The 15,596-nt window shown below is 43.2% G+C and overlaps 2 protein-coding genes across 3 annotated transcripts; both read right to left on the bottom strand.

Annotated features, from left to right (window-relative positions):
• Positions 1-107: 107 nt before the first annotated feature.
• Positions 108-6,980, bottom strand: LOC120033977 (2-amino-3-ketobutyrate coenzyme A ligase, mitochondrial-like). The gene is made up of 9 exons (XM_038980377.1): positions 6,701-6,980; positions 5,857-5,987; positions 5,649-5,750; positions 5,370-5,516; positions 4,863-5,017; positions 4,647-4,729; positions 3,203-3,374; positions 2,509-2,630; positions 108-489 (listed from the first exon to the last, which is right to left on the bottom strand). Exons 1-9 carry the CDS (start codon positions 6,918-6,920, stop codon positions 338-340), a joined length of 1,284 nt encoding a protein of 427 aa, XP_038836305.1. The 5' UTR covers positions 6,921-6,980; the 3' UTR covers positions 108-337.
• A 1,384-nt stretch (positions 6,981-8,364) lies between these two features.
• Positions 8,365-15,390, bottom strand: LOC120033975 (target of Myb protein 1-like). Of its 2 annotated transcripts, XM_038980375.1 has the most exons (16): positions 15,276-15,390; positions 13,556-13,640; positions 13,374-13,452; positions 13,113-13,262; positions 12,865-12,999; positions 12,581-12,712; positions 12,202-12,318; positions 11,924-12,057; positions 11,815-11,842; positions 11,582-11,705; positions 11,433-11,496; positions 10,946-11,015; positions 10,524-10,592; positions 9,788-9,847; positions 9,509-9,548; positions 8,365-9,333 (listed from the first exon to the last, which is right to left on the bottom strand). In XM_038980375.1, the coding sequence occupies exons 1-16, from the start codon at positions 15,325-15,327 to the stop codon at positions 9,236-9,238; spliced, it is 1,437 nt and encodes a 478-aa protein (XP_038836303.1). In that variant the 5' UTR covers positions 15,328-15,390; the 3' UTR covers positions 8,365-9,235. The 2 variants fall into 2 exon arrangements, with proteins under 2 accessions (XP_038836303.1, XP_038836304.1); XM_038980376.1 differs by lacking the exon at positions 10,524-10,592.
• Positions 15,391-15,596: the final 206 nt, after the last annotated feature.

The following is a 15,596-nucleotide window of genomic DNA, read 5'->3' as shown; positions in this document are numbered from 1 at the left end:
AAGCACACGTGTATTGCTCTAAATAAAAACAAGACTTTAATATATCTTCTAGCTTACCCAGTATTACAACCATATCTAGCTAGCTCCATAGGAAAATACCAACGTTCTGTTAACAAAAGTATTTTATTCATTCAACTGCAACACAAAAGCAACACAAATAGCATTGACCACAATTGAGCTTCATCTGTAATACATTACCCTGTATGTAATAAATTATCTTTGTCGCACTGTCATTCATAGGCCTCCTGTGTGACCTGTAACCACAGTCCAAACTCTGCAAGCTGCTTGTCTTTTTAACTTGCTTATTGGCAGCAAAATGATCCACAAGTCCTTCTATTTAAGACACAACTCCATGCTTCCTGCCTGTCTGTATGAAAGCATCTACAGCGCGGTCGATGTCCTGGTCAGTGTGGGCCGCTGAGATCTGGACCCGGATTCTGGCTTTGCCCTTTGGTACCACTGGGTAGGAGAACCCAATCACATACACTCCTGTGGGAGACAGAATAATGGGTACTTGTAGTAGATAGACATAACACTGAAGACTACGGTTCTTCAAGAAAGGCCAGACTGATTCAAATGAATATTTTTTTCCAGCCCTAGTATTCAAGCAGTGTAGTTTGCAGCTAATAAACTATTAGGTCATTGATTGTTGTCAGCTCCCATTTTGTGAGACAAAATTGTTGAATACAAAAAAATCAATGAGTATATCTCTGTCTCCCTCTACAGGTTGATGTGTGTCCATTCATTTGTAATTCCACAGAAATCTTTTTGATCAAGCTTTTCAAAAATACACTGCTCAAAAAAATAAAGGGAACACTAAAATAACACATCCTAGATCTGAATGAATGAAATATTATTATTAAATACTTTTTTCTTTACATAGTTGAATGTGCTGACAACAAAATCACACACAAATTATCAATGGAAATCAAATTTATCAACCCATGGAGGTCTGGATTTGGAGTCACACTCAAAATTAAAGTGGAAAACCACACTACAGGCTGATCCAACTTTGATGTAATGTCCTTAAAACAAGTCAAAATGAGGCTCAGTAGTGTGTGTGGCCTCCACGTGCCTGTATGACCTCCCTACAACGCCTGGGCATGCTCCTGATGAGGTGGCGGATGGTCTCCTGAGGGATCTCCTCCCAGACCTGGACTAAAGCATCCGCCAACTCCTGGACAGTCTGTGGTGCAACGTGGCGTTGGTGGATGGAGCGAGACATGATGTCCCAGATGTGCTCAATTGGATTCAGGTCTGGGGAACGGGCGGGCCAGTCCATAGCATCAATGCCTTCCTCTTGCAGGAACTGCTGACACACTCCAGCCACATGAGGTCTAGCATTGTCTTGCATTAGGAGGAACCCAGGGCCAACCGCACCAGCATATGGTCTCACAAGGGGTCTGAGGATCTCATCTCGGTACCTAATGGTAGTCAGGCTACCTCTGGCGAGCACATGGAGGGCTGTGCGGCCCCCCCAAAGAAATGCCACCCCACACCATGACTGACCCACCGCCAAACCGGTCATGCTGGAGGATGTTGCAGGCAGCAGAACGTTCTCCACGGCGTCTCCAGACTCTGTCATGTCTGTCACATGTGCTCAGTGTGAACCTGCTTTCATCTGTGAAGAGCACAGGGCGCCAGTGGCGAATTTGCCAATCTTGGTGTTCTCTGGCAAATGCCAAACGTCCTGCACGGTGTTGGGCTGTAAGCACAACCCCCCACCTGTGGACGTCGGGCCCTCATACCACCCTCATGGAGTCTGTTTCTGACCGTTTGAGCAGACACATGCACATTTGTGGCCTGCTGGAGGTCATTTTGCAGGGCTCTTGCAGTGCTCCTCCTGCTCCTGCTTGCACAAAGGCGGAGGTAGCGGTCCTGCTGCTGGGTTGTTGCCCTCCTACGGCCTCCTCCACGTCTCCTGATGTACTGGCCTGTCTCCTGGTAGCGCCTCCATGCTCTGGACACTACGCTGACAGACACAGCAAACCTTCTTGCCACAGCTCGCATTGATGTGCCATCCTGGATGAGCTGCACTACCTGAGTCACTTGTGTGGGTTGTAGACTCAGTCTCATGCTACCACTAGAGTGAAAGCACCGCCAGCATTCAAAAGTGACCAAAACATCAGCCAGGAAGCATAGGAACTGAGAAGTGGTCTGTGGTCACCACCTGCAGAACCACTCCTTTATTGGGGGTGTCTTGCTAATTGCCTATAATTTCCACCTGTTGTCTATTCCATTTGCACAACAGCATGTGAAATTTATTGTCAATCAGTGTTGCTTCCTAAGTGGACAGTTTGATTTCACAGACTAGTGATTGACTTGGAGTTACATTGTGTTGTTTAAGTGTTCCCTTTATTTTTTTGAGCAGTGTAGTTCAGTTCTATAAAATTAGTGGACAAAAAATCCATAGAGTATTTCAAACCAATATACAGACTGTTGTAATGTTTGATAATGCTTGAAATGTGCTTGTGCTCCATTCATATTCAGCCTAAACTGTTGCCTCACCTAGTTTCAGCATGTCATCAGCCATCAGAGAGGCTAGTCTAGCATCTCCCAGCATCACAGGACAGATAGGGTGGTCAGAGCCTGAGATGGTGAACCCAGCACCGGTCATTTTGTTTCTGAACCTACGAGAGAGTGAGAGAATAATGACATTACAGAAATGGCACTCGTTCCTTATACAGTATCAATGCCTTCAACTGTCATTGTTGCTAACTGGTTTCTCTGGGAAACATGTAGTGCTCTTGAAACTGTAAACATGTGTGGAAGGACACCAGTGGAGGCTGCTGAGCAGAAGACAGCTCATAATAATGTCTGGAACGGAGCAAACGGAATGGTTGATACTATTCCACTCCAGCCATTACCACGAGCCCATCCTCCCCAATTAAAATGTGCCCCCAACCTCCTGTGAAGAACACAGTACAGATAAGAGATGAAATAAGCAAAAGTGTTGAATGCAGAATAAATACAGATCTTGTGACTTTTTCAGCACAAGAGACTAGTCAATCTCAAGGTCATTCAATTGCTCTTTTCAAACATGTCCCATTCATGATTTAGCTCATACGTATTTTTCACAAAGGCCAACACAAAAAAGCTTATCTGTTTTTGTCCGTGCTCCTATGTTAACCGTTCCATAAGCTTAGATGGTGTCTACCACATTCACCAAAACAGAGGCCCCAGTCCCTTCCCCGGTTCCCACCTCGTGGTTTTGTCCCCGACACTCTGGGCAATCTCATTGGAAGCGAGGAGCAGCTCGACAGCCCGGGTAGCGCAGCCCACGACAGGAGGGGGTAGGGAGTTGGAGAAGAGGTACGGACGAGAGCGCTGCCTCAGCAGGTCAATCAGAGGTTTAGGACCCACTGTGTACCCACCTGAGAGAAAACAGATAGAAAACCCATATCCACCTTATACAGTGCATTTGGAAAGTATTCAGACCCCTTGACTTTTTCCACATTATGTTATGTTACAGCCCCGCCCAAAAAAATCTGAAATATCACATTTACATAAGTATTCAGACCCTTCACTCAGTACTATGTTGAAGCATATTTGGCAGTGATTACAGCATTGAATCTTCTTGGGTATGACGGTACAAGCTTGGCACACCTGTATTTGGGGAGCTTCTCCCATTCTTCTCTACAGATGCTCTCAAGCTCTGTCAGGTTGGAAGGGGAGGGTCGCTGCACAGCTATTTTCAGGTCTCTCCAGAGATGTTCGATCGGGTTCAAGTCCGGGCTCTGGCTGGGCCACTCAAGGACATTTAGAGACTTGTCCCAAAGCCACTCTTGCGTTGTCTTGGCTGTGTGCTTAGGGTCGTTGTCCAGTCGGAGGTCCTGAGCGCTCTGGAGCAGGTTTTCATCAAGGATCTCACGGTACTTTGCTCCGTTCACCTTTCCCTCGATCCTGACAAGTCTCTGCCGCTGAAAAAGAGGAGTGGCTTCCGTCTGGAAAAGATCTGATTGGTGGAGTGCTGCAGAGATGGTTGTCCTTCTGGAAAGTTTTCCCATCTCCACAGAGGAAAGGAACTCTGGAGCTCTGTCAGAGTGACCATCAGGTTCTTGGTCACCTCCCTGACTCAAGGCCCTTCTCCCCTGATTGTTCCGTTTGGCCAGGAGACCAGCTCTAGGAAGAGTCTTGGTGGTTCTAAACGTTTTCTATTTAAGAATGATGGAGGCCACTGAGGAGGCCACCTGCCTCGTGGGCCCATGGGGACCTTAAATGCTGCAGACATTTTTTTGGTAGCCTTCCCCAGATCTGTGCCTCGACACAATCCTGTCTCGAGCTCTACGGACAATTCCTTCGACCGCATGGCTTCGTTTTTGCTCTGACATTCAATGTCAACTGTGGGACCTTATATAGACAGGTGTGTGCCTTTCCAAATCATGTCCAATCAAATTAATTTACTACAGTTTTTTAAAAACCATTTTAGAATAAGGCTGTAACACAACAAAATGTGGAAAAGGTCAAGGGGTCTGAATACTTTCCAAATGCCCTGTATCAATGTACATTTTCAAGTTAGTTTTGTCATCCATTTATGGAGTTCAATTACACAGCCTACATTGTCAATAGTGACATTTCATAACAATTGAGAACATACAGTACCGTTATGCAACTCCATATATGAGTCAAAACAGAGGGAAACCTACCAGCTGCACCTCCCAGTGCTTTTCCCAAAGTAGAGTTGACAATGTGAACCCTGTCCATCACTCCCAGGAGCTCATCTGTGCCTCTGCAAACAAAATGTAATAACACTATTGGTCGGCATAATCCTTTTTAGTTTTCCTAGGCATAACTACATCATTAAAGTTCTAGCATAATTTCTCCATCTGTCCTTTTTTCTCTCCACCCGGACCTTCACTCACCTGCCTCGTGGGCCCATGAAGCCTGTAGCATGGCATTCGTCAATGAAGACCATGGCTCCATACTGCTCTGCCAGGTCACAGATCCCCTTCAATGGAGCCATGTCACCATCCATGGAGAACACACCATCCGTGACAACGAGGCGTAGACGAGATGACTGAGGACAGGGAGCCATGATGACCAATTCAGCAAATCAATTCAGCAACCTTAATTTACCCATCACTATGGTTTCAAGCTTCATGGATTTCAAGAGGATTCAGCATAATAAGCTTCATGAAAGGTGGAGCCCTTAATTAAAAAAAATATACTGTGCAATCATATTCTAAGAAATATGTGTAATGGCTGAAAGTAGTGCAGGTATTAGGATGGGGAAGACAGGGTTTAGAAATCCTCCAGCTGGAAGATGGACAGCAGATGATGCCTGTCTTACTCCTCACCCCGCTGTCATTATCCCACATAATCACCTCAAGGAGATTCTTATTTCAATGTGTGTATAGCACCCTCTTTACCTGGGACTCTTTCAGCTGGGTCTCCAAGTCATTCAGGTCCATGTGTTTGTATCTGAACCTCTTGGCCCGACACAATCTGATCCCATCAATAATAGAGGCATGATTCAGCTCATCAGAAAGAACTGCATCGTCAGGGCCCAACAGAACCTGACGTAGAAAAAGAGTGCATTACTACTTTAGGACTGTTTAATACAGTGGCACAGAAACTGTAAAGACAGACCATGCAACAGAATGTATAAAACAGTTAATCACATGTTCATTTATTCAAGAATCACAAACCTCAAATAGCCCTGCGTTGGCGTCAAAACAGCTGGCATATAGGATGCAGTCCTCACGCTCATGGAACTGAGCCAGCTTCTGCTCCAGATCTTTGTGAATGTCCTGGGGATCATATGGTAATACGAGAATGAGAGGAGACACCATCACAGAGTAATGTGAACTCACACAGAACCACCAGAAACACTTGAGCAAGCAGTCTTTAGGTTACCTGTGTGCCACAGATGAATCTCACTGAGCTCAGCCCAGCACCATACTTCTTCAAGGCCTCAATCCCTGCCTCCACTACCTGGGGATGGCTGGAGAGGCCCAGATAGTTGTTTGCGCAGAAATTCAATATGTCTATATAGGGGGAGAGAGAAACAATAGGTAAGCATATATAAGTCAGGTTCTCCAGAGGACATGCACATCATAACAATACTGACCCAACCGCCAGAGAAATCTTGATTTACCAGTAACAATTACCACAGTGACCTTGCATGACTGCTGGAGGGAGTATGAGTGATGGATTTCTACCATTGTGTACTTACTGGCAAATACAGAAGAGTGCCAGCTGTACACGAGAGGACATAAGCCATTCATAAATCAGCACTAGGGGTCAGTCTTTCTCTGGTACACAAAAGTGAACAGTAACAATTTAGTAGTTACGTTGGTGGCAGAAATATGGGTTTAACAACACCAGCAGCCACCACAAATCACGATAACACTAAGCACACGTATAACTTCCAGTTGCCAAGTAGGGCAAGTCTCGGTCATGTAGCTAGCTACCCCAACACCACCAGGCTGAGATGAATTTCCGCGAAGTTCAGATGGGGCGAACAAGACTAAACTAGTAGGTAAACTTGCTAGCGAACTTAGCTTGCTACAACTCTTAGCTGTCTGTATGCAACAAGTTCGACCTCGTTAGACAACGTGGGTAGGCTAGACTTAAATTCCACGGTGCCAACTTTTGCCATGTTTTTCATGTCACTTGAGGACAGCAATACATAGGTAGGCAAATCAATATAATTGAAAGTTGGTGAGCTGACCCCTAACTATAACGTCAGACTACTCACCGCCACGACTGCCGTCCACGTTGATATGAGGACCCTGCTTGGACGTGATTATTCTTTCTCCTTTCCACGTTCCACCAGTTCGGATCGTTTCAAGTTCATGCTCCAGCACCGATCTAGCCTCGGCGATAGCTGCATAGCAGCGGTTTGAGGTGGTAGTTGAGGGTCTCAAAATATATCTTATTGGGGCACTAAGATAACGGACAGCTGTTCGAAGAGGCATGGTGAATTTCTGTCAAAATCTTTCCAAGCAGTTAATAGGTTGTGACTAGACAGGATAACAACGTAAGGCGTGGCCAAAAATACTGTAAGTGACGTCAGAGTGATATGTAACGCACGTGGGCGTATCATGGAGCACCAATCAGAAGCGATGGGAGTATAGAGGTGCTTTCTGAATCTAACCAAGTCTCGAAACATATAGCCAAAGACAGTACAGTATGAAGACAGTTTATCCGATCACACTTGTAGGCGACGTTGGCTGGCTAAACTCATGCGTAGAATCACGTCATCGGGTCTTAGTGGTCGTCTGGCGCCTAACTACGCATGTGCAGGCAGTCAAATCAAAGGCACTCCTTCGATGTAAAATGGTTTTTGACGAAAATAAAAACGTTTCAGTTTGTCACTTTCACGAGGTTGGAGTAATAACATGTTAAACTACTTAAGACATTGGCTCGAATCTAGGTTGTGCCTTTGGATTTCGAGAAAATGTACAACTAAGGAATAATGTTTTACATCTCAAAACCTAAATCCCGGGCTGGAAGTCTCGCGATGTTGCACTTCTGGGTTTAGAAACGCCGTGGTATAACCACACTCTGGGCGAGTTCGTTTCACATGGCCAGTTGTCCGGTAAGCGGGGTTCGCACATTTAATTTGCAAGTAACAGAAAGTAGCCTACTTCAAATAAAACATTTTAATTTTCAATTAAACCTATAGAAAACCAAACCACTGATAAAAAAGATTCAGTAGGAGTTGTCATGCTGATCATGCTGATTGGCTGGGCCTGGCTCCCAAGTGGGTGGACCTATGCCCTCCCATGGTTGCACCCTTGCCCATTCATGTGATATCCATAGATTAGGGCCTAATTACATTTACTGATTTCCATATGAATTGTAACTCAGTAAAATCATAATTTATATTTTAGTTCAGTATAGTTTAGATACCATGCAGAATAGAGATTTACAGATCAAAATGCAGTATTTCAGAGAACCAAACATTGGCTGAGTTTATGCTTCACAACGCATTTCTAAATTGCCTCTTCCATACTTTGGTTTTAGGCACGATCGTTTTTAAAACGTTGAACTTGGGATATCAATTCCTTATAATCAGGAAAAAATACATAGTTCAACTTCCCCTTGCCCCAGCTGTTTGGAGCTCCTCTCAGCCCTTTGCTGTTCCATGTAAAAGCTATGGCATCCCAGTTTCTTCAGACACCTTTAAAGTTGATATGACAAAAGCATTATCACTCCTGTAAGTACTTGACAGATTCAACATGCTTTTTTAAATGACATTGGAAACTGCAAAACCTTTTGTGTTATTCACAGTCACAGACTAGTGGAATTATGGTATACCAATTTTACAAACACAGAAATCAGTCATATTTGCAGAACCATGAAATCAGACCACACGCTGAACTCCTCATCTCCCAGAGTGAATAAAAGCAAACTATCTTTAAGACTTCATCTGTGTTTAATATTAACGTATTTCATTTTTTATTTAACCTTGTAGGCCAGTTGAGAACAAGTTCTTGATTGACATTGTGTAACATTTGATAAACTTCAAGTACTCCAGAAACAATTAGGTTTGTATTGCTCTTCCTAAAAGTGTTCTGTATTACAAATGGGATTCATCATGAGCATCACATAATTAATTTCCCCTAATTATATCTTATTGCAATCTACTAACATTGTGTTTATCATGCCTGCATTTTCTGGAATGCACACCATTGAATGTTCATCTGAAAATATTGGGCATATTCCATTCTCTTCTAAGAAACATAACAGGAATTAAACTTAATCATTGTGCAAATGTTTGTATCCGCAGCCATACCAGAGGCTGGTGGGAGGAGCTATAGGAGGACAGGCTCATTATAATGTCTAGAATGGAATAAATGGAACAGTACCAAACATAAGGAAACCACGTTTGACTCCATTCCAGCCATTATAATAAGCCGATCCTCCTATAGCTCCTCCCACCAGCCTCCTCAACTGGATATCCATATACATAGTGGCACTGGACGACTTAAGTTCTTATCATAAAGCACTCTTTTAGTGTAAGTTAAAAACACTTGGTCCAAGTTCATTTAGCCTTAACATAAAAATATACATTAAACATACTAGATGAAGACCTTAACCCAGGAGAGTTGAACATAAAGTAGTTCTGTAATGTACCTGAGTGTCAGTAGCACAACCCTATTGTCAGGAGGAGTTGTTCCCACCAGTCATTTTCTCACTGTATGTGCTAATCATACATTCAGGCAGTTCAGTCCTCTCACACTATTTGGGAAAATGGCATTGGTTATGTGACAGGTTGCGGCTTGGCCTATGATTCTGAGTGGTTGTTGTCGTCACGAGAAGAAGCTTTCAGGGACGGGAGTCGCTCCGCTGCTCTCACTCTTTCTGCCAGAAACCTGTCAAACTCTAAAAAGGAGGGAGAAGGAGAAGTTGCCTTAGGCGGGCTTTGTCGGTCTCAAAAAGGGATTACTCAGGACTTTGTAATAGTACAAGGAAGCAAACTAAACTGTTGTTGGATCTACATAGCGATACCCAGGGAGTGGATAAGAGCTGGATGAGGAACTAAGAAATAGAAGCTCACCCTCACTTGTCACACCCTCTGAATCAGCCATGTCGTCCTCCTGTGATACACATAACACACATGAAAGCCATGACTGTTGTGTTCACGCCAAAAGTTACATGTCCAAACAAAATTGAATATTTTCAAGAATTCAGGAATGTTACATTTGCTGGGGTAAAGCATAAAGTCCATAAAACCAAATTAGAGAGAGGGTGCAAGGACTGGCACTGGTATAACATGGAACCAAGTTGGACTCTGCTTGTACACCATGATAATGAGTGAATGCTAACAGTGACCCACCTCGTCCACATCCAGCCACTTCTCAATGTCATCCATCACAGACGTCTGACTCACAGGGATCTGGGGGAGTTAGGCAAGAGGTTACTGTCAGGATTTACTGTAAGCCACTGTTTTCTTGTGATGACCAGACTCTGGAGTACCATTACCATTAGATTTTTCTTGGGCAATCTACACAACCACCATTCAAACATGCTGACCCCTAGTATTCTGATTGAAACCAGTTTATTTTAGACAGGGGAAACTAAGGATCCATCCACCACACCAAAGGTACGGCAGGGAAAACAGAACAGAATGGGAGTAAATTAGCAAGTATAGTAATGATTCAGAAGAGTTATGATTTAAAAGGGATACTTGGAGATTTTGGCAATGAGGCCATTTTGGACACAGACAAAAATGGTATTCACGAGTTCATATGGCTCTGGGGAAGTAGATAAAGGGCCTCATTGCCAAAATCCAGAAGTATCCCTTTAAGATGTGCCAATACACACCATCTATCAGTTTCAGAAATGAACACTTATAACACTCTACACATGAATGCAAAAATCAAAGTAAGCTAAAAAATAACCAGATCAGGCACACAGGAAAAAAGATCATACAACCATCTCAGTACAAAGACGGAAAGGAAACAATCATTCATTAAATACACACTAAACATGCTTGAATGCAAAACATCCCAGCATAAGCCCCAGGGGTAGAATGCAAATGGATTGGCACTGTGCCAGCCAATCAGACCCACCATTCCCTTTTCCATCATCCAATCAAACTGTGTCGAGGAGCTGAGGGTGGTGGAGTCTGGGCTGTCACCCTTTACACAGATAGACATTTTTATTTATGAACAAAGATACCGGTAGACATGTATGCCATAACACAAAACCATTGGGTTATGAAGAAGGAGACAAAACAGAGACAGACAATCTTATAGCACTAACAAAATTGCCAATTTTGCACATGAAATTGTGGCAGGACACAGAACATTGTTTACACATATAGAGGCAGGGCAGACCAACACATTACCTAAGACACAGGGTTATTGTACATATTAGTGACACTTAGTAACACTCCACAGGGCATAAGGACTCCATGGACACAAGCAATGCCCTTCCTAAACAAACATCTTTTCAAATCTGTCCTGGGTTAAATCATTCTGGGGTTACTGACCGTTTCAGTGTTGTGTAATCTGGTGTTCTGTGCTTGAGTCAGACTGTCGGCAACACCTTCATTTCGCTCACTGAAACACACATCTCACTGCTTAGAAAATTATGCCGTTTACAGTGTACATATAGTAGTAGAATAATAGCCATCTCCACAAGTAACCATTGGCCAAAGTATGAACAACTTTATTGGAAAACCAAATACAGTGGAGGAACATTCCTTCAACATTTGTATTGCAAATGTTTGCAGTTTTCTCACTAGCTATGTAAGCTTGCAGTTCATGTCAGACTCCATTCATAATCCTTATTGACCGAATGAAGGGCACAAATATCTTGAGAGAGATAAGCAGCCATCCTGAGCCAGTCAGGTTCACTTCCGGTCTAGACTAGTGCACCAGCTTAGCTGGAGCAGGACTGTTATTACCTAAACAAGCCAGGGAGTGACAAGACAACAGCACTAGTCCATTTGTTATACCTCGGGAGCTGTCTATTACCTCGGTCTAAGTTGTGTCTGTGAGATGCTCCTGTTCTGTGCAAAGTCAACGAATTCCCTCATACCTATGTGGAAAACAGGGTAAGAGAATGAATTGTACTATAGAGACACATTGAGAACCTCTATCAGAGGAACACTGTAGTTACTTACTGAGTCCTGTCATCTGACTAGACACTGTGTCCACTGTTGATCGGCTGAGATGGCTGTGGGTGGGAGCTGTAACAACAGGCTTGATTGCTGCGCTGAGGTCAATAAGGTTGACGTAGGTCGGGCTCTAGGCGATTGGGAAAAATGTGAAGAACTTGAACAGTACATATTTCTCTTCCAAACATGCATTTGTGATGAGGGTAAAGGACCACAGATCCTTAAGAAAAAACACTTACCTGCTGTGTAGCTCTTTGTCTCTGAAACCTGGAAAGGAAATAATGAAAATCATACTGCTATCATAGCAAGAATTATTGACTATCTGATGTTGATAATTTAGGACAATACCTCTGGTAGCGAGTGAATGTGGCATTGATTTCATCATTGACAACCAGCAGCTCCTCGGTCAGTTTCTCCTCACTGAGTCTTGGGACCAGCTCCATTATCTTATCCTGCATGTCTTTACATGCTGCATACAACTCCTACTGACAGACAGAGAGAGCAGGAGATACAGAGTCAGTGAAAAGACAGCCATGGACAAAAGAGAGATGGATACAAACAGATGACATGTGTCACAGCCACGGATGGACAGCCATAGAGAGAGCCCAGCGAGTGAACCAACTAACCTGAAGCAGCTCTGTGTCTGAATGCTTGGCTGTTGCTGGATCCAGTTGAGACATCATATCTGACATCACTGTCAGGTTACCTCGAACCACTCCCAGGTCGGTCTTCAACTTTTTAACCTGGAATAGGAGTCAATGGCATCAGCACTCATATGCTAAATTGTGTGGGGTGGGGTTGGCATAATACGGTAAAGCATCAACTTTTATTATAAATTCTGAATGTGAAACAAGTAACTGTGAAACATCCACAGTGCACAAGGTAATTGGATTTTAAAGTAATGCCCTGGAGTGAATTCAGCCTGCATGCAAAAGATTGTTGTGTTACTAAAATAAAAGCCATGCCATTTTAGAGGCCCCTGTATGACGGGAGCGTTCCAATCACCTGATAAGGTGTGAAGGTGAGGGGTCCCTGCTCGCTCTGTTGGGATGCAGGAAGCTGTGGTGATATGGGGACAGGCCTGGGGGATGAGGGTGCAGCAGATACAGTGACAGTAGGCCCGTTATCAGGCACAGTCTGGTGGACAGAGCACAGGGACCAATTGAGTTAGAGACTAGTGTTAGGGAGTTAAAACAGCTTTAGAGAGGTTTAGCAGAAAGTTGTACTCTGTATTTGTCAGTGAGGAAATGCATGCATGCATTTTCACCAGTCATTGTTTGAAGGTATACCCTATTTGGAGTGTGAATGGGGGAGTATCCGTCTAGTTCAGTCATGGGGAACTCCAGTCCTTTCCGTCTCAGGTCCTCGTATACAGAGACCACGCCCGTCAGAGCTGGCGAGCTGCGGAATGCGTCTGCCCATGCCTGAACAATAGACAAACACATCATAAACAGCACACACCCGACAATAGCTAGCAGTCAATTCCAACACAGCTCTGTGACTTACTGAAGGTATGAGTACCAATGCCATCTCTCACCTGTATAAGGCTGAGCACCCTGTCATGCAGGACCAGAGGGGGATTGTTCTTGGGTAAGATGGACCTGACCAGAACCCCCTCAACAAACTCCCTGGTTGAGACTAGCACATGGAACCTGTGGCCACAGTTCTTCACACACGCTTCCAGTACCTGAGAACCAACATGACATAAGAGAGATGGAGAGAGAAAGAAAGTTAGGTTACAAGTTCATGAAGAAAAGGAAAAAGTATGGTGAATGAGAGAGGTAAATGTGACACTCACAATCAATGCCAGCATGACCTCTCTGAAGTTCTTGTTTCCAACAATCCTCTTCTTTATTGCTTTGTATGCATCTCTAGGCCTGTAATCATTGTAGGTAAACAATCAACTTCAAACAACAAGAGCACAATACAGTAAGCTGTCAAAGGAAAAAACAGCCCATTATGTCAACAGAGGATACACACCCCTCCTCTGTCTCATTGATGATGTCACAGATGTCCATGTTGAGGGCCCAGTCCTCCGACTGGAGACTGGAACTGGTTGCATATTCTGAGAACAAAAACAATTGAGACATTGCACTTCATTTTGCATACAATTATCTGGAAGACATAGTCACTGTGAAACGGTCTCTGCCTCATAACACAACTCTCAATAGCTGTTTATTAGCCTACTTTGCTGATGCCTCTACTCATCCATGCGAGTTAAATCCCTTTTTGTTTGTCAAACTCATTCTTTCTCCATCCAACTGACTGGTTCATGTGACCAGCATTAGGTTCCTTAGCAGACGCTTATTAAACAATTTAAAATGTTCTGTCTTCATTCCTCTGAATAGGAGGGGATAGAAAGAGGATTTAGCTCAGTTGAGAAAGTAGAACAACCTCTCCTACTTGTACCGTCTCATTGTGGTCATATACATTAAAATAGGCAGATTGTTTTTCCATCTATAATTACATCACGGGGGAATTTTCAAGCTTATAAGATAAAATAGTAGGCCACTTGTAGTCTACATAAAAACAAGTTGGCAAGCAGATTAATGATTAAATCAGCAATGTTACTCACTATGAAACATCTACAGCAGGGGTGTCAAACTCATTCCACGGAGGGCCTAGTGTCTGCAGGTTTTTGGTTTTTCCTTTCAATAAAGCCCTAGACAACCAGGTGTGGGGAGTTCCTAACTAATTAGTGATGTTAATTCATCAATCAAGTACAAGGGAGGAGCGAAAACCCGCAGACACTCGGCCCCCCGTGGAATGAGTTTGACACCTGTGATCTACAGTATGCATGTTATTCTATTATTTCTTAAAGGCCCAGTGCAGTCAAAAATGTGATTTACCTGTGTTTGATATTTATATTCACACTATTAGGTGGAAATAATACAGTGTACTATTGTGAAAATGATAATGACCTTTTAGTGTAATAGATGTTTGAAAAGTCTACCTGAAATTGTTGCCTGTTTTGGTGGGATGGCGTTTTGGTCTACCTGGTAAATTAGTTAATATATCAATAAGAAAGAGTTCCAAACCTCTGCAAAAAACAGCTAGTTTTCCTCTCCCAGTCCTAGCAAAATTATTGCTTGAGAAATTGCTCTTTGCTACGAAGTAAATTGTTTATTTTTGACAATTTTAATTTAAAACATTCACAGTAAGGTACTGCATGGTTACACGGAAATGATTTGATATCGAGATAAAAATGGCTGCATTGGCCCTTTTATTAAAGGCCCCTTTATTAAAATTAGGTCACGAAGGAAGGGAACAATTTTCACCGCCCCACCCAGAGCTTGCCAAACGATTGGTCTATAGACCACCAACAATACCCAAACTGGCCAATTAAATTGAGGATTAAACCACTGTAAACCCGCCTCTAGGGTATTATTGTGCGGTGCAAGTGTCAATAGCGTAATCTAATCTCTTCTTGTACTGTCAATCTTGATCAATTAACTAACTATAAACAAGCAATTGTCACAGTTTCGTTTCTTATTAAATACATAACCAATAACGCCAATTTCCCTTTCGATAGCCTACGGATTATCTAGTGGCGTTTTATGGAGTGATAGCGTCTGTTTTCCAACAGTAGCCTACCAATGTCTTGTAGCGAGTCATGTCCGATGCAACAATGTAAACTATCTACAAACTCACCTGCCAAACCACTATAAACCTACTTTATTAGTTAAAATGTAACAATTACCTATTCGCTGGCCCACTGGTGTAGTAAACGGGTTCCCTGTCAGAAACTCCATCCTTCTTTCTACCAGTCAAACCAAAATCCAGAACTGCGCTTCGTTCGTTTCCACAGCAGAGGAGTTCTCGCAAAAAACTGAAGCAGCACAAATTGAATTAAATTAGGTTACGTCATCTGTTAAAGTGAAAGTTACATTCACTGAACATTATTGTCTACTAATTGGGAATTTATACATTGCATAAAATGAGACCATATTAATACATTCAGAATGATAGGGTAGCCTACAATAGGGCCACCAGAACATTTGCACAGAGAGGGACAAAAAAA

Source organism: Salvelinus namaycush, chromosome 41 (genome assembly GCF_016432855.1).
Source record: "Salvelinus namaycush isolate Seneca chromosome 41, SaNama_1.0, whole genome shotgun sequence".
NCBI classification, from domain to species: Eukaryota; Metazoa; Chordata; class Actinopteri; order Salmoniformes; family Salmonidae; genus Salvelinus; species Salvelinus namaycush.
Note: the sequence above shows the minus strand (reverse complement) of the source record. Positions and strands in the feature narration are given on the sequence as shown.